Source organism: Staurois parvus, unplaced genomic scaffold (assembly GCF_062004578.1).
Source record: "Staurois parvus isolate SC_StPar_1 unplaced genomic scaffold, SC_StPar_1.0 ptg002140l, whole genome shotgun sequence".
In the NCBI taxonomy this organism is placed as follows: Eukaryota; Metazoa; Chordata; class Amphibia; order Anura; family Ranidae; genus Staurois; species Staurois parvus.
The window spans coordinates 72,750-97,175 of record NW_028319936.1 but is presented as its reverse complement, the minus strand read 5'-3'; the positions used below and the strand labels follow the sequence as shown (position 1 = coordinate 97,175).

The 24,426-nt window shown below is 45.2% G+C and overlaps 1 protein-coding gene across 1 annotated transcript in view; it reads left to right on the top strand.

Annotated features, from left to right (window-relative positions):
- ZMPSTE24 (zinc metallopeptidase STE24) overlaps nt 1–24,426 on the top strand; it is a 44,346-nt gene that overhangs the window by 563 nt on the left and 19,357 nt on the right. Inside the window, exons 2-4 of the mRNA XM_089665186.1 lie at nt 9,315–9,461; nt 16,399–16,485; nt 16,934–17,050. Of these exons, the coding sequence (XP_089521312.1) occupies nt 9,315–9,461; nt 16,399–16,485; nt 16,934–17,050 (351 nt within the window). The remainder of the gene's footprint in view (nt 1–9,314; nt 9,462–16,398; nt 16,486–16,933; nt 17,051–24,426) is intronic.

Genomic DNA, 24,426 nt, shown 5'->3' with positions numbered 1-24,426 from the left:
TCTTTTAAGATCTGGAAAGGGAAGGGATGCAGTGTGAGAGGTGCCATCATCCCTGAGAGAGTACAATGGAGAGGTTCTCTTGTTGATGGGACTTTAAAGGCACAGGTTTATCGAATAGTGGAATAACCGTTAAAAGGCAATCAATTTTTATTTATACAATCTTAAAAAAAATGAGTTACAGTACAGACTATGGCGGTGCAGTCAAAAGCTGATATTCCAGTAACTATGTAGCGATAGGTCATGCATGTTTTGCACTTGATGCGTTTCGAGACCAATCACCATCTCTTCTTCAGAAGTGCTCAAGAGGCATAGCCCCATATAGGGGCAGGAGGAATAGAAAGAACCGCCAAAGGGTTAAAAGACATGGATTGCCATAAACACAGTCAAAAATTTCATGAGCCTCTGACAGAGATAATGGATGAAAAGAGCAGGGAAGGAAAACTGGAAATAACTGCCGCCCAAACACCTCCTGGAGGGGCCCCACCCAACCATTTCAGTGGCAGACTGAGGACTTGTCTGTACACCAATATTGATGAGGTGGTATGGGGAAAAAAAATCGACAGTAACTTAACATCAAGCAAACCCAAAAAGGGAAGAAAAATCACTTCTGGACTATATGCCCAGTTTGCTGTGATGTATTGGCATCATGGCTAGTGTCTTCTAAGATCTGGGGGCTTTCTGTTCCTTAGAAATCTCTTTGGAACGATGGCGACATCACGCCCTTCAATGCAGAAGACCGGGGGGGGGGGGGTATATAATCTTAAAGCGGTAGTAAACCGCATAGAAGAAGGAAAAAAAAACCCCTGAATGGTAAAGGCATAATGTGCTAGTATGCATTGCATTGCATACTAGCACATTATGAAGGACTTGCCTTGACACGAAGCCCTACGGTGGAGCGCTGTCACAGCTCCCCGGGGCTTCCATCTTCACCTTGTCTTCCTTCCAGGTTTGCGAGCTCTGGCTGACTGGCCGATCCGCGATGATGTTCCTCCTGCACATGCATGTGGCGCTGGTATGCCGTTCCTTCAGAGCGCATGCGCCGAACATCTAAAAGGGCTAATATCTCCTAAACTGTAACGTTTAGGAGATATTAATTTTACCTACAGGTAAGCTTACCTGGAGGTAAATTATTCAAGAAGAGTTTACTATCACTTGAAGTGGTCATAGACCCTTTTTATCCATATGAATTTCCTGTAATAAAGTGGACCTAAACCCATTGATTTAATGGTTTCAAATACCAGTTAGGGCCCTTTCACATGGGAAGACCAATGGGGTCCGCCTATCTGTTTTTCAGTTGGACCACCAATAGTTCTCTATGGAGCGGTCAGATGTAAATGGACCGCCTGTCCATTTACACCCACCTGCATCTGCTAAAAACAGACGGATAGGGATCTGTTCCCCCATCCATCTAGTGGATCGGATGACAGGTGGATGTAAACAAACAGGTGTTCCGTTCGCTTGCATCCGACCGCCTTGTAGAGAACGGCGGGCTGTGCTTGTGCATAGCAGACAAGGACCTTGGTGGAGTCTGCCTGTGTGAAAGGGGCCTTACATTCACAGCATGCCGGTAATGCTAACTGTCACATTTGCTTATGCTCTCAACCAAACTGTCAAACCATTAAATATCTGGAGTCATAACTGATCCCATGTGCAGCATCATGGCAGTGGCAGATCAGAGGCTAAGATGGCAGCTTCCTCTGTCAGATCGGATAAGAGGGATTAGTTCTGCTTTTAGGCTCCATTCACTTTTACGCGTCTTTAAGTTGTGCAACATTGGAGAGACTTTGATTGGAACTTTAAATTCTCTCTACCAAAGTTGTATTAAAAGTTGCACGGAAGTAGTGCAGGCACATTTTTCAAAGTCGATGTGACGGAACGAGGCGTCCGACCCCAGCCCTTCTCACCAACTCGTGCACGAAGGACCAGCTGATCTCGCACCTCGCTGTCATTTGCGTAAAAATGCCACTCAGCTGCACCCTGCACAAAGATTTTCCAACTCGCGTGACTACAATCTATGTGCAGCAGCCTGAGAGTGATGGTTGCTGGGTTAGGTTAGTTACGCAATTAACCCTTCACACTGCCACAACCACCTTTTTACAGAGGAGGAAACTCACAAATCTAAGCAGTAACACTATATTTGTATAAGCGTCTGTAATACACACTGTCACCACAGGCAGATATATTCAGAGGATTATTGCATACAGTAGCACTCTTCAAGAGACAGGGATTCTTCAGTTTGCAATGAAAGCTTTAGAGCCAGTTCAAAACTTCAGAAAATAGGACTTGTGTAACAAAGATATAAAGAGAACAATAAAACAGAAATAAAAGAAGGGAGTTCAGAAGGCAAAATACTTGCAAAAGTCCTTGGTTTGAGCAGAGTCCAATTGTCCAAGCAAAAGATTGCCTTGGCTCTCAAGTCTCTTAGATGGTTCCTGATCGATGTTAAAGGAGAGCTTTCTTTCTCCAGGCTGTCAGTCCTTTTCTATCATCTGAAAGGGGTGTCTCCTGAGAACAAATGACCAATCGTCCAGTTTGGGGATGGGTGTTAGGCGGTAACCAAGGTCATGACCAAATCCCTTGCCATTTCATACTAAGGTCAATAACCTTCAATAGGTACAGGTAGTATTCTAGCAACTGGCAGATTAATATTTAGAATTATATTCCAAACGCAAAGACACTAAACATAGCATATCCTTGTCACTCAGTATAAAAGACTGCTTCTTCTCTCTTGTAGGTACTAATATAGTCATGTAAGGTCTCGTGTGACTCATATTAAAATTATCTATCCGAATATGTACTCCATATTTGGATAGATAATTATATCATATATTAATGTACCCAGTTCCTGCTGAAGTTTATGAATTTTGTATGAAAAATGACTCGTGTGGAATGTACGTTTTTATGGTGCGCTCTAGTTCTAATGGCCTAACAGGTCTTAACTGACTGAGTTACTGTTTTATGATCGGGCAGAGGAAAGTGGTTTTCAAGCAGACCCCTTAGAACCAGACTAATAAGCGGTTTACAGCCCTAAAGCTTATCTAGCTGTTTTATTTAGGATAAGAGACTCTGTTGACCTCTGTTCAACTTGTAGATAGGCATTCCATGGGCAAAGGGAGGAGGGAGGGAGGACAGGAGGAAACATGGCTGAGACCTAACAAGATGGCTGTCGTGTACAGAATCCATGCCTCTATTGCGCACAATCATCACAGATGTGACTTTAAATCACACCAATTTGAACAGGTGCTATTGAAAATAATTGGGTGAGATTAATGTCCAAAGTCGCACAAGTATGAATGGAGCCTAAGGTAAAAAAAAAAGTTTTAGGATATGTATCACCTCCTCACTCCTCTTATACTTAAGTCCTGTATTGATCCAGCGCTGTTCCCGTCTGCAATTCTTCTCTTTCCTCTTCCTAGTCTTAGCAATGGGAGCCAATGGCTCTTGCCACTGTCTATCAATCAAATCCTGTAACGAGGTGGCAGGGACGAGCTGTGCTGCCTGTGTCTATAGACACAGGATGCACAGCTCAGTAGCAAGCCCACAGGTGTGCCACAATAGGAAGTATCTTCCTGTGGTAGCACACCAAGAAGAGGAGGAACCAGGAGCACCGGCAGGGGACCTGAGAAGAGGAGGTTCATAGCTGCTCAGTGCATTACCATTGCACAGAGCAGGTAATTTGAATCTTGTTCGTTCTTAAAAAAAAAAAAAAAAAAAAAAAAAAAAAATTACAAAAGCTTGAACATTTACTCTTATAGCAGAGGTCTCCAAACTTCAGTATGGGGGCCACATTTACAAATATTTTTCAGGCTGAAAAAAAAAAATCCGTTTTATAAATAAACTAGTCATATTTAAATAAATATGATTAACTTGAAGCTTTTTTTTTTTTGTAATCTGCGTGATATGATTCGGAACAAAGGAAAAAAACAAAACAAACTTCAGCACATAAATTCCAAACTCCCCCCATCAATGTCCTTACATCGGAGCTTTCCCTCCTAAGCCCCCCCTTACACAACACTCCCCTTCAAAGTCACCCCCCCCCTCCATACATCAGAGGGCTGGATAAAATCTTGCAGAGGGCTGGATTTGGCCCACGGAAACTACGATCATGCGGTGATCTTTACAGGGGGAGGTTGTCAGATCTATTGGGGCTTACATTTAACCCCTTGCTGCTCGCGCCATAGCTGAATGACGGCTGCAGCGCAGTAGTCATGTTCTATTGACGTCCTCCCAGAACTGCATGCTCTGTGATGGCTGTCTCACATCACCGAGAGAGATACAGGGCCAATCACATCGTAAGGCCCCCCCCTCCCCCCCCTCCAGCCTGACCACCAACATTCCCCAGGGCCACTGGCCACCCCACTGAGCCCTTAAGTGCACACACTTATTTTAACTCTCGTACAACTTAATATATGAAAAGTGTATTCAAAGTAATCAGTGCTTTCAAAATTTAACAGGAATTATATTTTGGCCAAAAATATGAAGCCTGCCACCACAACAAGGTAGACTTTTGAGCAGGACCTTACACTAACCATAACTGCACTAAAACCCTCTTAATCTGTCCTCCCCTAGCAGATCTAAAAAAACCCCCCAAATATATTCAGCAAAGAGACATCCCCATATAGCAAAGAGACATCCTCATCCAGCATAGCAATATCCTCGTATATCAATCAAGGAGACATCTCCATCCAGCAAAGAGACAGTCGCAGCACAGGCCCACATCCAGCAACTTTGTCAATCACTTTACCATTATGATGTCTAACAACTTGTCAAACCCGATGAGCACTCCTGCAGGTTACATGCAGCACATCTCTTCCACACGGTTGAGCTGCGACTGGCATGGCGCCCAAGCCAGCATCCAGTTTGCAGGGAGAAGAATTATGCAAATTATATCACTCTGCTTTCCCCCTGCAGCAAAAATCTCATTGGTTGGGGCTCGACCAGGTCATTCAGCGGCCAGGGCAAATATGCCAAACTGCACCCCTCCCCTTTCCTACGTGAAGTGCACACTTGATCATCTTTTGCAGCTGAGTCTCACTCCCAGTTGCCAGCACACTTGTCTCAACATCACTTAGCATCTCCAGGCCCACCATTCAGGTTTCATGTGTACCCGGACGTAGGCAGCAATGTCATTGGGCCTCCCTGCTGTGTCAGTCTCCTTGCACTGACTGTAAATAGTGCTGGGCCAGCTAGAGGCAAAGCACACATGGGATGAGGAAGGCACAACCTGCCATGCGGTACCTCCCTCCCCTCATGAAAACACTGTGTGGGGAGGGGAAGCTGCCCCTCCTGCCTCCTACTATGTTTCAGCCTTTGCGGAGGGCATCCGATCTGATTTAGAGTGAATTTCGTGGACTTGCAGATTCCAGACACAATAACTGCGATTAGACAACAGTGTCCCAAGACTTCCCAGAGCTGCTCTGGTATTGGTGATGCAGAATGCACACTGTATATACAGCTGGGAAAGTATGATCTGCCTGAAATTATTTTGTGATTGCACCAGATACCCTTCCTATATGTAGGGGATGGATGAGGGTGCTTCCTCATAGACTGTTCTGTGTCAGCCACCTTACCTTGTAATCATTGAATTTCTGCTGGATCGTTTCACAGCGGAGATCTTGATCTCAAATCCTCGGCTCTTAACTTATTTGTGACCCTGGCCAGACCTCTATTGAACCTGGGCAGCACTCCCTGGGTATCCAGCACTTCTTTTTCTGACACCCCTCTGCCCCACGTATGCCAAGTCAATAGCTATAGTCTTGCTTTCAGTTGCTCCTTACACATTGCAGAAAATCTGTTCATTTTTCACCCGGTTCACTTGGTTTGTGTTGTCCGGTTGGACTAAGCATGGGCGCAATTAGAAATCATGGGGCCTCGTAAAGCCTATTTGACAGGGCAGCCCCCTCATCCCACCATACATACAGCCACCACATGCACACACACCCCTGTATACCAATGGCTCTCCCACACCTGTATGCACTCAGCCCCCCCCACAACACCTGTATGCACTCAGCCCCCCCCACACCTGTACGCACTCAGCCCCCCCCTCACACCTGTATGCACTTTACCCCCCCCCACACACACACTTATCGCCAGCCCCCCCCCTGTATTCTAAAATGGGGTGCCTCAAGACTGGCCATTTTAAATGGGCACCCCATTCTAAAATGTTAAACTATTCTAATAGTTTTATATAACACAGCAACATCCACACATGTAGGACACCCAACATTTGAAGGCGATTTATTCTTCCAAAGCAAATACACTTTTGCACACTGGTACTGACTAGTATTCCAGTGTCTTTGTTCTCCCTCAGTTTTTTTTTCTCCATCACTGAGCTAATGTGACTCCAGCACTGATGGAGAGGGGCAGGGGAGATTCAAACTAGGATGCTGTGCAGGCAGCTGACATCCTCCTTAGCAACTGATGTCATTGGTTGTCAGGATGCCGGTGGCTAGAAGGTCGTAATGGTGCACAACTAAAACCCGTGGCCTTTTGTGTAAATAAAAGGCAGGCTTGTTCCACCTGCTGGCTTGTATACAAGTTTTTGGCAATTTTTAGACATTTTGCCAAGGCACCCCTGAGGAAACCTCAAGGCACCCCAGGGTGCCTGGGCACCATGGTTGAAAAAGGCTGTTTTATGGTATTGTCATAGACCCCTTACACATGGGCAGACTGATCAAGTCCATCTGTCAGTTTTTTAAAGGTGGACCCGATCGGACCCTCCATTATTCTCTATGGAGCAGCGAATGTTAACGGACGTGTTCGTTTACGCCTGCCTGCATCTGATCCTATCCGCTAAAAACAGATTTGGATTCATTCCCACCTTGTCTACTGGATCTGATGGAATTCGGATATAAATAGACTGGCAATCTGTTTACATCTGCCCTTCCATAGAGAGTGGGCTGTCTGTGTCTGCTCTGCATAAGCGTAAGGCACAAAGGACAGATTCCCCACAGAGCAAGTGGAGTCTTCCCCATATGAAAGGGGCCATATCAAACCTGCATACATTGTATTTTGAAAGTACACTGCTCAAAAAAAATCCTGGGATACTGATCTGGTCAGTTAAGTAGCAGAGGGGGTTGTTAATCAGTTTCAGCTGCTTTGGTGTTAATGAAATGAACAGGTGCACTAGATGGGCAGCAATGAGACAACCCCCAAAACAGGAATGGTTTTACAGGTGGAGGCCACTGACATTTTTTTCCCCTACTCATCTTTTCTGACTTTCATTAGTTCAGTGTCACTATTGGTAGCAAGAGGCGATACCTGGACCCTACAGAGATTGCACATGCAGTCCATCTTCTCCAGGATGGCACATCAATACGTGCCATTGCAAGAAGGTTTGGTGTGTCTCTGAGCACAGTCTCAAGAGCATGGAGGAGATTCCAGGAGACAGGCAGTTACTCTAGGAAAGCTGGACAGGGCTGTAGAAGGTCCTTAACTCATCAGCAGGACCGGTATCTGCTGCTTTGTGCAAGGAGCAATAGGATGAGCACTGCCAGAGCCCTACAAAATGACCTCCAGCAGGCCACTGGTGTGAATGTCTCTGAGCCTCACTGCCCGGAACTATAGAACTTGATTGGAATTTGCCATTTAACACCAGAATTGTCAGGTCCGCCACTGGTGCCCTCTGCTTTTCACTGATGAGAGCAGGTTCACCCTGAGCACATGTGATGGCCATGAAAGGGTCTGGAGAAGCCATGAAGAATGTTATGCTGCCTGTAACATCGTTCAGCTTGACCATTTTGGTGGTAGGTCAGTGATGGTCTGGGGAGGCATTTCCATGGAGGGATGCACAGACTACTAAAGGCTAGACCAGGGGTGGGCAAACTTTTTGACTTGAGGGCCGCAATGGGTTCATATATTGGACCCGGGGGCCGGACCAAGAGTAGATGAATGATGTGTATGTGTCATCCATAGTAAGTATAGTAATATTCCCCCATAGTAAGCCTAGTAATTCATCCCCCATATAGTAATTCATCCCCCCTATAGTAATTCATCCCCCATATTAAGTCCCCAAGTCCCCCCGTGTCAATTCACTTAGCTTTGCTCCGCGCGTTCCTCTCGCCGTGTTCCCGCGCCATTCCGGTCTTCAGGGCGGACTGTGAGAGGAGCCTAGCTCCCCTCACGTTCCTCACGCTGCCCCGCCTACACACATTCTGACAGCCGATGTTTGCCACGCTCCGCGGGCCGGATTAAAAGGTCCGCCGGGCTGTAGTTTGCCCATTGCTGGGCTAGACAATGGCACCTTGACTGCCATTAGGTATCAGGATGAAATCCTTGGGCCCATTGTGAGACCCAACGCTGGTGCAGTCCTGGGTTCCTCCTGGTGCACAACAATGCCCAGCCTCATGTGGCGAGCATATGCAGGCAGTTCCTGGAGAATGAAGGAATTGATACCATTCAATGGCCTTCACGCTCGCCTTACCTAAATCCAATAGAACACCTCTGGGATAGCATGTTTTGGTCCATCCGCCGCTTGCCAGGTTGCACCTCAGAATGTCCAGGAGCTCAGGTCCAGATCTGGGAGGAAATACCCCAGGACACCATCCGTCGTCTCATTAGGCACATTCCCTGACATTGTCAGGCATGCATACAAGTATGTGGGGGCCATACAAAGTACTGAGTACCATTTTGAGTTGCTGCAATGAAATTTCAGCAAAATGGAGTGGCCTGCTGCATAATTTTTTCACTTTGATTTTTTGGATCTTTGAATTCAGTCCCCTGTAGGTTGATTTTCATTTTCATCAAACGATGGGGCATCCTTGCGTTCCTAACATATTACCCAGTCCATATCAGTATAGAAATCCAGCATGATATGTTTCCCCAATGAGATCTGATGTGTTTTCTAAGCGGTCCTTTAATTTTTTTGAAAACCCTGTGCTCTGATCTCTATTTGCTGTTGTATTAGGGCCAGCTCACACTACATGTGTTTCAGTGTTTTGTTTTTTTTTACTGCATCCAATATGCACAGAAAGTAGGTTATATGGTTGTCAATGTCATAGTTCACATCAGTGCTTGCAGTTCCAGTGCTTTTCCTGCACAGAACTGTACTGGAATGCATTAAATGCACTGGAACACACCAAAATGCACATGTTCCTAGTTAAATTGAAGAAAGAGGGTGAAATAATACACTGGAACGCATCAAAAACTCCCCGTAACGCGTCAAAAACGCGCATGCAGAAACTCATCAGGAACGCATCTGGACTGCATTTCTATAGTGTGAACTGGTGTTGGCTGGTTAATGGGTAAATACTGCTTTACCATGTGTTCTGTTTTAACTTTTCTTTACAAAGAGATAATTTAATTTTCTGTTGCAGAGAAAGGTATATCGGACTACAACACATGTGCCTTCTGAACTCGGTAATATTATGGATCCAGAAACATTTGAGAAATCCCGCCTTTATCAGCTTGATAAAAGTACCTTCAGTTTTTGGTCTGGATTATACTCTGAAATAGAAGGCACAGTAAGTTTCTTTATGTATGGGTATGTTTGTGTGTTTAAGTTTCAGTATGTATAACACTCATATGTAACATGAATGTGTGAGTAATCAAAAACTGATTATTTTTGGGTTTTGTTTTGACACATATTGCATAAAAATACCAGAATAGTACAAAGTATAGTGATTTTTAGTGTGTGTTTGTGTGGTTTTTGTTTGTTTTTTTTTTTTTTTTTTTTTTTTTTTTTTTTAAAAGCAAAACCCAATGGTTATTTAACCATTTGACCTCTGGAAGATTTTACCCCCTTATCTGACCAGACCATTTTTTGCTATTCGGCTCTGCGCAAATTCAACTGGTAATTGCAGAGTCATGCAATGCTGTACCCAAACAAAATGTGTATTTCTTCCTTTTTTTTTTTTTTTTTTTTTTTTTTTCTACTAGCAATGGTATCATTACATCACGCACACCCCTTATGCGGACTTGCGAAATCACGTGTGTGTATATACGTGATTTTGCGCACCTGTGCCGCCCTGCAGCAGTATATCTGCTATAGGGCGGTGGGAAAGTGGTTAAAGCAGACACCCTAGAGCAGGGTTTCTCAACCAGGGTTCCTCCAGAGTTTGCTTTGGGTTCCTTGAGCGATGAACTTTTTCTGCCCTTAGAGAAGTTCCGACTGACACATTGATCTTTTTAGCTATCTGTAAGCAGCATTCTTCCCACTGATCAATTAATGTATCAAAAGTTGTAGATACAGTAATTTTTTATTTATTTATTTTTTATTTTTTTTAGCAGGGGCTCCCTGAGACCAGAAAGTTACTTCAAGGGTTCTTCCTTGTTGAAAAGGTTGAAAGAGACTGCCCTGGAGAATAAAATGGGGAGGTGCAATTTTTTGTCACACAGTACTTGCGCAGCGATGTTTAAAACTCAAAAGTTTTGAAAAAATGCTTTTTTTTTAAAAATTTTAATGTACAAAAACACAATATATTGGCCAATTTAATAAAATATAATAGATTATGTTATGCCGAGTAAATAGATACTAGACATGATATGCTTTAAAACTGCGCACGTCTCGTACAATGGCGACAAATTACGTACATTTTAAATATCCATAGTTTACACTTTAAAAGCCTTTATGGGCTACCACTTTAGATTTACACAGGAGGTCTAGTGCTAGAATTACTGCCCTCGAGCTGCAGGCATCTTTCTGGTATCATCACTCAGAGTCCAGTGATGTAATAGTACGTCGCTAGTCCTTGTTGGGCATATATGTTGTGTTCCTTTTTTTTTCTTTTTTTTTCCATATTCAGCCCACAGGCTGCATAAGAAGAAATCTTTGCCAGAAGTGTGCCCACCAGTAGAATATACCATCCTGCATCTACCCACTTTTAATGTTGGGCATACATGAAATGTTCTAACGGATTCCAGAGTTTTTTGTTTTTTGTTTTTTTTTAACGGCTGATGAAAAATCTCATCCAGCAGCACTGCACGCACTGACGTATATTCTGAGAGCACACCCTGTTATCACAGTAAACAGATCGGCGCTGCATTCCTGCAAAGAAAACACCGGTAACCATAGAACAGTAACTCAAAACGACAACTATATATTTTTTTTTTCTAACTTTTTTCTTAAATTTTTACCAGTTTATAAAAACTTTCCAAAATTCTAGGTTTTCTCAAAATGCAATAGCCAGTTTCCTGATTACCTAACATTTTTAGAGACCCTGTGTAAATATGTGCCCTAGACTGTGCCGTGCTGTGCCCTATACTAATACTGCACTAGTGTGGTAGTGACAGAAGCAATCCTTGAAGCAGAGACCAGGTTGGCCAGGACAGGAGAGACAAAAAAAAGCGTGTGTCATGCCTAATTCCGTATCTGCTACAGGCACGACCTCTTTTTTTGGGTTGGGGTACCAGGAATGGCATTAGGAAACTGCCTCTCATGCAGCAGTCTCGCTGAATCTGGGTTGGGGGTTTGGGCCACAGCACCTTCTGGATACATAAGTGCAGTGAGGATCTCTTCCTGAAATTTTAGGTAGGATCCACTTTGTCCAGTTGCTTTTGTAAAGCACAAAAGCGTTGTACAGAGCCAATTGAAATAAATATGCAGACACTTTTTTTTTTTTTTTTTGTACAGCGTCTGGCTTTACGGGAAATGACGTACGGCTTCATCATCTGATTCTTGAAGTCCACCCCTCCCCATGTTAAGGTTATAGTTGGGGACATAGAGGGGCTTCTCAACAACACCAGCTGCCATGGAAATTTGGATGGTTGTGTCTGCGTGAAGGGAAGACAGGCCGAAAACATCCAGTTTGTCCTTTTTACTTTACTGCGAGCAATTCATCATTTTTCAAGCAGGCTTTCTCCCCCTTTTAAGTCTGGCTTTATAAGCCGTTGGGAGAAGCGTGGTGATTAGGTCGCACGGTGCCACATGTGCCAATTCCTAGATTGTACAAATGTCAATATAGTAGCATGCTTGTATAAAAATTGTCCATGTATAAGTGGTACCCCATATGGAAAAAGGGTGACACAGTCCTAAACTATCTTGCCACTGTTCCCTATGTAGGCTGGGCGGCTCCACGTGACTATTTTTTCCCTCGTAAATCCAAAACTTACATGTATAGCCTGTTGCCCTCTCACAGGTCTTGTACATTTTGACCCCATATATGGCACGCTTGCTGGGGAAAAACTAAATGCAAGGCCAGGAATATTAATGAGGGACTCTTCAACGCAGATGTTTTGCGGGGGCGTATACACATCTGCAAATTGCTGGTTAAGGTGACTTACGAATTTTGTGGAGCCTATCATATTCAAGGTCACCCTGAGGACGATTAGTGTATTGTCGGTGAAATGCATAAATCGCATTATATTCTCATATCTATGCCTCAGCAGCAGAGAACACAATCATATGATGAATCTGGTCTGTAGACCAATACAACCGCAATTCATTCTTTTTAGTAATGGCCATGTTGAAGGTTAGGCCCAAAAAAGATTTTAAATTTGGAAACCATAAATGGTCTGGCAAGGTTTGGGTTGGTGGTGATAAATTGGTGTGCATATAAATTGCTTTGGTCCACAATCCATACAGATCTTCTGTGAAAAACCGCTCCAAAAAATCAAGGGGGGTAGTTAAATTTGCTGTTTCCACCTGAATTCCAGGTTGGGCAGTGAATGAGATAAGTACAGGTACTGCAGAATTTGTGGGTTGCCAATCGGGATTTGGAAGGACACTATGGGCTCTACGGGCTTCTGTTTGAAAGCTTGGTTGCTGCGGGACACTGCTTGTGCTAGCCACCACACCAGCTTGTACTGCACTTATGGGACTGGCCATGTCACCATGGCAGTGTTGGTATGTAAAAGACCAGGATATACTAGGCCGCTCACCAAAAGGTAGAGCGACTCTAGTACTGGCATTCAGAACTGCATGATGATTCTCATATGCAGCTAACACCTCAGCAACCTGGGAATGGGGTATGCCTGACCTCTACTCCATCATCTGAGCTATCTGTCAGGGTGCCACTGCTCTCTGCAGGTTTGTATTCTGAGGCAGATTCTGTCAGTGAGGCTTCCCCTTTGCTCTCATCTGACATACTGCGAATCCTGTAGGCCTCTTCACCTAGTGTAAAATAAAAGAGCTTGCTGCTACTACATGAGGCTTGCCCTAGTGCTATATGGACTTTTTAGCCCTATATTGGACTTTTATGCTTTTTATAAGTCATAGGAGCTGGGTGTTTGCACTCTGCATTGATCTCTTTATTGAGTTTCTTGTTCTCTTCACTTAGTGTACCTTTCGTTTGGACATTTTGGCCTCTAAATTTATAGGTACCTAGTGCGACTCACGGGGGAAAAAGAGAGCACCTGCCTGTCAGGGACTGCTTGAACAGCTACAGAAAAATGTACCTGCTAATGCGTGTGCAATGTATCAAGTGACCGTGATCTACTGACACTGCACTTTCTGGGGGGGCCTAGGGGAGCACTTAGGGGCGTACTCACTTTTGTTACCAGTGGTTTAGACATTAATGGCTGTGTGTTGAGTTATTTTGAGGGGACAGCAAATTTACACTGTTATACAAGCTGTACACTCGCTACTTTACATTGAAGCAAAGTGTCATTTCTTCAGTATTGTCACATGAAAAGATAGAATAAAATCTTTACAAACATGTGAGGGGTGTACTCACTTCTGTAAGTGTGTATATATTTCTCTATCACACACACACGATATAAAAAGTCTACACACCCCTGTTAAAATGACAGGTTTCTATGATGTAAAAAATTAGACCAAGATAAACCATTTCGGAACTTTTTCCACTTTTTTTTAACGTAACCTATAAAGTGTGCAACCCACTTGAACAACAAACTGAAATCTTTTAGGTGGAGGGAAGTAAAAATAAAAAAAACTAAATTAATATGGTTGCATAAGTGTGCACACCCTTAAACTAATACTTTTATTGAAGCACCTTTTGATTTGATTACAGCACTCAGCATGGCACATCTTGACTTGGCAATATTTGCCCAGCCTTTCTTGCAAAAACACTCCAAATCTGTCAGATTGCGAAGGCATCTCCCGTGCACAGCCCTCTTCAGATCATCCCACAGATTTTCGATCAGATTCAAGTTTGGGTTCTGGCTGGGCCATTCCAAAACTTGAATTGTCTTCTGATGAAGCCATTCCTTTGTTGATTTGGATGTATGTTTTGGGTTGTTGCCATGCTGAAAGATGAAGTTTCTCTTCATGTTCAGCTTTCTAGCAGAAGCCTGAAGGTTTTGTGCCAATATAGACTGGTATTTGGAACTGTTCATAATTCCCTCTACCTTGACTAAAGCCCCAGTTCCAGCTGAAGAAAAACAGCCCCAAAGCTTGATGCTGCCACCACCATGCTTCACTGTGGGTATGGTGTTCTTTTGATATGGTGTTCTTTTGGTGATGTGCAGTGTTGTTTTTGCGCCAAATATATCTCTTGGAATTATGGCCAAATAGTTCAACCTTGATTTAATCAGACCATAACACATTTTCCCATATACTTTTGGGAGGCTTCAGATGTGTTTTTTGCAAAATTTAGCTGGGCTTTTTTTTTTTTTCGTAAGAAAAGACTTCCGTCTTGCTACTCTACCCCATAGCCCAGATATATGAAGAATACGGGAGATTGTCACATGTACCACACAGCCAGTACTTACCAGATATTCCTGCAGCTCCTTTAATGTTGCTGTAGACCTCTTGGCAGCCTCCCAGACCAGTTTTCTTCTTGTCTTTTCATCAATTTTAGAGGGACGTCTAGTTATTGGTAATGTCACTGTTGTGCCATATTTTCTCCATTTGATGATGACTGTCTTCACTGTTCCATGGTATATCTAATAATTCTTTTGTACCCTTCTCCTGACTGATGCTGTTTAACAGAGATCCCTCTGATGCTTTAGATATACCTTCTATATATTAAAGATATGGTCTCTTCGGACCATGGCTTTCGCTGTAGGATGCGACTAAGAAAATGTCAGGAAAGACCTACTAAAACAGCTGACCTTTTATTTGGGGTTAATCAACGGCACTGTAAATGATGGCAGGTGTGTACTGACTCCTATTTAACATGATTTTGAATGTGATTGCTTAATTCTGAACACAGCTACATCCCCAGTTATAAAGAGGATGTGCAAACGTATGCAACCACATTTTTTTAGTTATTCTTATGTTTACCCCCAACCATCCCAAAAGATTTCAGTTTGTTTTTCAATTTAGTTGTACAGTTTATAGGTCACATTAAAGGTGGAAAAAGTTCTGAAATTACTAATCTTTGTGTCCTCCTTCCTCCTCCCTTTTTTTTTTTTTTAATTATTGTACATTACAGAAACTTGACTTTTTATATATATATATATATATATATATATATATATATATTATACACACACAGTTTGTTATATAATTTATAATATAATAATTCTGGGACAAATTAGTCTTCTACACGCTTGGGGATCAGGAGGAGATGTACGTTGCACCTGATTAAACTTTGTTGCTACCTACAGTGTTCTGAAGGAGTAGCATTCTTCATGTCTAGCTGAAGCTAGAACAGCAATGGGCAAACTGCGGGCCGTATACGGCCCGGCGGACCTTTTAATCCGGCCCGCGGAGCTAGGCTCCCGCTAGGCTCCTCTCACAGTCCGCCATGAAGACCGGTGTAGCATGAAAATCTGTCTCCTATGAGGATCTGTCCCCCTCGACGTATCTGCGCATGTGCCAGTTTCAGGCATTAGCAGCCGATCGGCGATCTCCGGCACATGCGCAGATACGTCGAGGGGGACAGATCCTCATAGGAGACAGATTTTTATGCTACACCGGAACGGCGCGGGAACACGACGAGAGGAACGCGCGGAGCAAAGGTAAGTGAATTGACACAGGGGGGACTTGGGGACTTACTATGGGGGATGAATTACTATAGGGGGGATGAATTACTATAGGGGGGATGAATTACTATAGGGGGGATGAATTACTATAGGGGGGATGAATTACTATATGGGGGATGAATTACTATATGGGGGATTAATTACTATGCGGGAATATTACTATACTTACTATGGATGACATACACATCATTCATCTACTCTTGGTCCGGCCCCCGGGTCCAATATATGAACCCATTGCGGCCCTCAAGTCAAAAAGTTTGCCCACCCCTGAGCTAGAACCTGGTGTTTCAGCTTGTCCAATATGATATGGCTCTTTCCTCTTGGATTTCATTCTACTGTACATGGGATAACAAGAGTCTGATTTCAAGTCATACTCAATTGTATACACCGATTTGCATTTGAAATATAATTAAATTTTTTAAATAATGTTATGGTATTACATATTTTTAATATTGCTGGAGTTTTGGTTTATTGTACACTACTTCTGATCCACAGTATTGTTGATTGCTTTATATTAGGTGATCTGGCCACTCTGAATTAGTGCTGTATCTTACACTTTTTTCTTTTTTGCAGCTCATTCTTATTTTAGGAGGTATCCCTCTCCTTTGGAATGTTTCAGAACATATATTGATTCGTGCAGGCTTCACTCCAGAGTATGAGGTATGCTTGAAAAGTATTTGTGTTTTAAAGTCCATTGGTTTCAAATGCTGCCATTTATTGATGGATAAGGTTGCATTTTAGATGTTCTAACTATAGTGTGCAGTAGTTGGAGGGGTTAAATGCAGCATCTTGGATATTGCTGGGGGGGGGGGTGTATCCTGTCAAACTGCAAGAATTCAACTGAATGTTGTGGTTATTGAAAAATGAATTTTTGAAGGTGGCTATTGTTTCTGTGGTGGGAGACCACCACAGGCTCCTCCAAAAAACATGTAAGCATGTGTATTATATGTATGTGTAAAGTTTCCCCTTGGGACAAGAGAAAACACGTTTTGGTGGTCAAATTGAGTGCTTATTATTTTACTTGCATTACTCTGATTTACAATGTTTTCTCTTTTGATTGAGAAAAGCTGGCAATTTGCTTTTTTGTTTTTTCTTTTTTTTTTTATAGATTACTCACTCACTGATATTTCTGTTACTTGCCACACTGTTCAGTTCCCTGACTGGTCTCCCATGGAGCTTATACAGTACCTTTGTTATTGAAGAAAGACATGGCTTTAACCAACAGGTAATTCTATATTATTTTTTTTTTTTTAATTTTTTATTTTACATATATAATACATATTTCATCATTATTCTCATACAAAAACCATTTCCAAATCATTAATTACATTTCTTACTATCTTTATTCCCATTACCACCCCCCCCTATCTTTTCCCTCCTCTCCAAATAAAACCTCCCTCCCCCCATATAAACCCACCCACTCTGCATTGTTCTATTCCCTCTTTTCTCAACTAGAATATATAAATACTTCCATCTCTCTCACACTGCTACTTCATATATTTCACCATAAATTCTTCCCATTTTCTCCACTTCTTAGAGAATAACCCCATCTTGTCTTCTTGCATATAATACAATTTCTCCATCCTATATATCTGATTCGTTCTCTCCACCCAATCCTCTATCTTCGGCACCTCTGGTCTATGCCAGAACTTGGGTATCAGACCCTTCGCTGCATTCAGATAGCACCATATACCCAAGTCCTTGTATTTATTTACTGATAGTTCTGTACTATGTAGTAGACACACTTCTTGGTCCAGTCCTATCTTTATCCCAGAGATATTCTCAATTAGTTGAACCATTATCTCCCAGAAACCTTGGATCTTCGGGCACTCCCACCATATGATATAGCGTGCCTATCTTTCCACATCCCCTCCAGCACTCTAGTGTATTTTCCCCACATATCTTATACTCAACCTTCGGTGTAATGTGCCATCTCACTAAACACTTATAATTTACCTCCACCTCTCTCATACTTCTATTCTCGTGTATTAATCTATATATTTTCCTTTGTTTATCTTCCTCTATCTCTATTCCCAAATCTCTTTCCCATTTTACTATATACATTGGTTTTGTGTATGTGTCTAACTCAGTGAGGATCTTATAAACTTTAGCCGTGCCCCGCCTCCCACCTCGTGTTTCCAACAACCCCACCTCGTGTTTCCAACAACCTCTCAAACAGATTCCAATCCTTTCTCAATCTCAACGGTTTTGGAAGGTTTCTGACAAAGTGTTTTAATTGGTGATATCTCCACTCATCTATTTTAATGAAGAGTTCCCTTTTGTCTTTTTTCAAATCCTTAAGTGTTCTCAATTCCTGTCCTTCCATAATATCTCTCAATTGGATATCCTTTTTTTAAACCATTTTCCTGTGCTCTCCTCCTTACCTGGAGGGAAATAATCTGTGTTCCTCAGTGATATTAATTGTGAATTAAAATCCCAATTCATAAGTTTATGCAATTTATCCTTTAAACCTTTAAAACATTTAATGTAAAAACACTCGTATCTTTTAACCCTCTATATTGTGCTGGTGCCCATATAATTCTACTCAAGGTAACTCCAATTAATTCATTCTCAATCTTAACCCGCCTTTTCCCCTCTGAATTATGTGTCCAATCATAAATTCTCGCTAGAACTGCTGCTCTATAGTACCTCTTGATGTCTGGCACTCCCAAACCTCCCTTCTCCTTTTTTCTACTTAACAAGTCATATGATATTCTAGGTTTTTTATTTTTCCATATGTATTTTGTTAACATCCTTTTTATTACTTTAAAATAAACCTCTGGGATTTTGACTGGAATCATCTGGAATTTATATAGGATTTTTGGTACAATTATCATTTTTATCAAGTTTATACGGCCTATCCAAGACGGATTACCTCCTCCCAATCTCCTTAGTTCCTCCTTGATCTCATTTAAGAGTGGGATATAGTTTAATTTATACAGGTTCGTATATGAAGCAGAAAGTTTAACCCCCAAATACTTTCTCTCTATTTTTCCATATAAAAGGGAATTCTTTTTGTATTTTTTCTTTTTCACTATTTGGAAGGTTTACATTTAGGATCTCAGTTTTTGTTGGATTGATTTTAAAGTTTGATAACTCCCCATGATCCTTTAAGCTCTTCATTAGATTTGGGAGTGTTATCCTAGGATTTCCCACATAGAACAACAGGTCATCCGCAAAGGCAGCCACTTTATGTTCAACTCCTCCTATCTGCACTCCTTTTATATCTATATTCTTCCTAATAGTTGCCAATAAAGGTTCCAACGCCAATACATACAACAGTGGGGACAATGGACATCCCTGTCTAGTTCCATTTGACATCCCAATAGGTTCCGACCTCTCTCCATTAACCATGACAACCGCTGAGGGCTCTCTATACAACTTTCCTATCCACTCTCTCATTCTTACTCCCATTCCTAGAGTCTCCAGGGTATCCATCATAAAGCCCCAATCTACTCTATCGAATGCCTTTTCAGCATCGATCGAAAGCACTACTACCGGGGTTTTCCCCTTCCTAGCTTTCTGGATAAGCAACAAAGTTCTCAACCCATTATCTCTGCCCTCCCTTCCTGGAACAAATCCTACCTGATCCCCCTGGATCCATTCTGGCATAAAATCTTTTAGCCTATTTGCTAGAACCTTTGCGTATAGCTTAGGGTCTATGTTCAAAAGTGATATCGGTCTATAGCTAGAGCACTGAGAAACATCCTTCCCTTCCTTTTGTATCAGCACCACATGGGCCTGTAAAGATTCCCGTCTCATCTCCATCTCTCCTCCCAGGGCATTCATATATTTCTTCAATTTAGGTATTAAGTCACTGTATTTTTTATAGTACTTCACTGTATAACCATCTGGGCCTGGGCTTTTCCCCGTCATAGTACTTTTTAATGCTCTTATTATTTCCTCCTGCGTAATTTCCAAATCAAGGGAATTCAGTTGATCTTCACTTAGCTTCGGTAGTCCTGCGTTTTTTAAATATTCCCATCTTTTCTCTCTCCTCTCATTTCCGCTTATATTTACTGGATCTTGGGAGGCAATATTATACAGCTTACTATAGTATTCTCTAAACACCTTAATGATCTCTTTAGTAGAATAAACCATTTCCCCCTTGGGGTTTTTTATTTTCTCTATATAGTTCCTATTTTTCTTTTCCCTCAAGGCTCTCATTAAATATTTTCCTGGTTTGTCTCCCCATCTCACTTGCAACTTTGTTGAAAACTCTTCTCTTCTCCTCCTCCATCAGTAGCTCTAGTTCTTCTTCTTTCTTTATTACCTTCTGTCTTATCTCTTCTGATCTTTTACTTTTCTGTATCTGCTCCAAGTCAAATATTTCTTTTAGCAGCCCAGTAAGTTTTTCTCTTTCCCTTTTCTTTTTTGCCCCGGACGCAATCAATATACCTCTTATGTAGGCCTTATGGGACTCCCACACTGTAGCCACTGACACCTCCCCTGTCTCATTCTCTTGAAAAAAAATCTTTCAATCTCTTCTCTAATTTTCTGATCCACCTGATCCAGGAGAAGAGCCTTGTTCAACTTCCAACCTATCCCACCTGTCGATCGTCTTCCCCACCTCACTTTCAGTGTAACAGGGGCATGATCTGAAAGGGACATCGCCTCTATTTCTGCTTTATCCACCATTTCTATAAGTTGATGATCTACCAATATATAGTCCAATCTGGAATACATCTCGTGTGCTTTGGAGAAGAAGGTATAGTCTCTCTTTTCCATGAATCACTCTCCAGATATCCACCAGTTGACACTGTTGTATCACTCTCTTCAGGATTTTCAGAGCTCTACCTCCCTCTCGTTGCACAGAAGAGGTCGTATCCATTTGTGGGTCCATACAAAATTCAAATCCCCTGCCACTATCAAGCGTCCCTTCTTAAAGGCCATCCGTTTTCTCAAGACTCCCTTCAGATAAGCTTCTGGTCTTTTATTTGGGCAATAGATATTCACAATTGTACATTCCTGCTCTTGTAGTCTACCCTTCAAAAACAAAAATCTCCCCTTAGGATCTACCTCTCTCTCTCTCTCTCTCTCTCTTCAGCCTTACATTTTTTGCAATCCCTATTGCTACTCCCTTAGCTCTCTTGATTGGGGAATCCGCATAAAACCATGTTGGGTAATTTCTAGAGTACAACTTTATATTTGACTTTATCTCAAGGGTTGTCTCCTGCAAAAATACCACCAAGCCTCTCTATGCTGTAGCTCCTTGAATAGTTTAAATCTCTTCCCAGGACAGTTCAATCCCTTTACGTTATATGTTATAAATCGTAGATCTTCCATATGTCTTAAATCCCTGTTTTTTTTTTTTTTGTGTTTTTTTTGTTTTCCCTTCCATCATGCAGAGTGTTGTCCCTAAAGCCCCTCCCCCCCCTCTCCCAATAGTCCCCTCAATCCCTTTCCTCCCTCTCCCCTCCAACCCCGTCCCTCCCCACCACTCCTTCCCTCCCTCCACCCTCTTTTTAGGCCTTTGATTTGCCTAACAGTCGTGGAGATAATATCCACCTTTGATTTGATCCTTAGGGCTACACTCCTCCCATGGACAACTTCCCCTCTATCCGAACCCCCGTTGACCCCCATTCTACATATACTGTATATACTAGAGTATAAGCCGAGTTTTTCAGCACATTTTTTGTGCTGAAAAAAAAGCCCCCTCGGCTTCTACTCGAGTCAACGTCTGCAGATGACATGCCGTCCCTGTCATCTGGACACACCCCGGGATCAATCCTCGCCGGTGATTGGCCGCCAGAACTGTAGCTCAGGAGAGGCACACAGGCGCCCAATCACCGGCGAGGAGGTGGAGCTTGGAGAGGAGGAGCCGAGCGGCACCGCGAAGATCGAGCGAAGAGGAGGAGAGCGGCCGGAGAAGGAAGACATCCGACAGGTAAGTGTGTACCATGGGAGAGGGAGGGAGCGAGCGAGCCAGGCTGGAGCAGGGGTCACCAACGATGGGGCACTATTCCTCCCCCCCCCACTGACACCAACGATGGGGCACTATTCCTCCCCCCCCCCCGCTGACACCAACGATGGGGCACTATTCCTCCCCCCCCCCCCCCACTGACACCAACGATGGGGCACTATTCCTCCCCCCCCACTGACACCAACGATGGGGCACTATTCCTCCCCCCCCCCCCCCACTGACACCAACGATGGGGCACTATTCCTCCCCCCCCCCCCCCCCCCCCCACTGACACCAACGATGGGGCACTATTCCTCCCCCCCGCTGACACCAACGATGGGGCACTATTCCTCCCCCCCCGCTGACACCAACGATGGGGCCTATTCCTCCCCCCCGCTGACACCAACGATGGGGCACTATTCCTCCCCCCCGCTGACACCAACGATGGGGCACTATTCCTCCCCCCCGCTGACACCAACGATGGGGCACTATTCCTCCCCCCCCCGCTGACACCAACGATGGGGCACTATTCCTCCCCCCCCGCTGACACCAACGATGGGGCACTATTCCTCCCCCCCGCTGACACCAACGATGGGGCACTATTCCTCCCCCCCGCTGACACCAACGATGGGGCACTATTCCTCCCCCCCCGCTGACACCAACGATGGGGCACTATTCCTCCCCCCCCGCTGACACCAACGATGGGGCACTATTCCTCCCCCCCCGCTGACACCAACGATGGGGCACTATTCCTCCCCCCCGCTGACACCAACGATGGGGCACTATTCCTCCCCCCCCGCTGACACCAACGATGGGGCACTATTCCTCCCCCCCCCGCTGACACCAACGATGGGGCACTATTCCTCCCCCCCGCTGACACCAACGATGGGGCACTATTCCTCCCCCCCCGCTGACACCAACGATGGGGCACTATTCCTCCCCCCCGCTGACACCAACGATGGGGCACTATTCCTCCCCCCCCGCTGACACCAACGATGGGGCACTATTCCTCCCCCCCGCTGACACCAACGATGGGGCACTATTCCTCCCCCCCCGCTGACACCAACGATGGGGCACTATTCCTCCCCCCCGCTGACACCAACGATGGGGCACTATTCCTCCCCCCCCGCTGACACCAACGATGGGGCACTATTCCTCCCCCCCGCTGACACCAACGATGGGGCACTATTCCTCCCCCCCCCCCCCCCCCCCCCCCGCTGACACCAACGATGGGGCACTATTCCTCCCCCCCCCCCCCCCCCCCCCCGCTGACACCAACGATGGGGCACTATTCCTCCCCCCCCCCCCGCTGACACCAACGATGGGGCACTATTCCTCCCCCCCCCACTGACACCAACGATGGGGCACTATTCCTCCCCCCCCCACTGACACCAACGATGGGGCACTATTCCCCCCCCCCCCCCTGACACCAACGATGGGGCACTATTCCTCCCCCCCCCCCCCCCCCTGACACCAACGATGGGGCACTATCCTCCCCCCCCCCCCCCCCCTGACACCAACGATGGGGCACTATTCCTCCCCCCCCCCCCCCCACTGACACCAACGATGGGGCACTATCCCCCCCCCCCCCCCCACTGACACCAACGATGGGGCACTATTCCTCCCCCCCCCCCCCCCACTGACACCAACGATGGGGCACTATTCCTCCCCCCCCCCCCCCCACTGACACCAACGATGGGGCACTATCCTCCCCCCCCCCCCCCCCCCACTGACACCAACGATGGGGCACTATTCCTCCCCCCCCCCCCCCCCCCCACTGACACCAACGATGGGGCACTATTCCTCCCCCCCCCCCCCCCCACTGACACCAACGATGGGGCACTATTCCTCCCCCCCCCCCCCCCCCCACTGACACCAACGATGGGGCACTATTCCCCCCCCCCCCCCCCCACTGACACCAACGATGGGGCACTATTCCTCCCCCCCCCCCCCCCCCCACTGACACCAACGATGGGGCACTATTCCTCCCCCCCCCCCCCCCCCACTGACACCAGCGATGGGGCACTATTCCTCCCCCCCCCCCCCCCCCCACTGACACCAGCGATGGGGCACTATTCCTCCCCCCCCCCCCCCCCCCCCACTGACACCAACGATGGGGCACTATTCCTCCCCCCCCCACTGACACCAACGATGGGGCACTATCCTCCCCCCCCCCCCCCACTGACACCAACGATGGGGCACTATTCCTCCCCCCCCCCCCCCCCACTGACACCAACGATGGGGCACTATTCCTCCCCCCCCACCCCCACTGACACCAACGATGGGGCACTATTCCTCCCCCCCCCCACTGACACCAACGATGGGGCACTATTCCTCCCCCCCCACCCCCACTGACACCAACGATGGGGCACTATTCCTCCCCCCCCCCCCCCCCCCCACTGACACCAACGATGGGGCACTATTCCTCCCCCCCCTACTGACACCAACGACGGGGCACTATTCCTCCCCCCCCACTGACACCAACGACGGGCACTATTCCTCCCCCCCCACTGACACCAACGACGGGGCACTATTCCTCCCCCCCCCACTGACACCAACGACGGGGCACTATTCCTCCCCCCCCCCCACTGACACCAACGATGGGGCACTATTCCTCCCCCCCCCACTGACACCAACGATGGGGCACTATTCCTCCCCCCACCCCCACTGACACCAACGATGGGGCACTATTCCTCCCC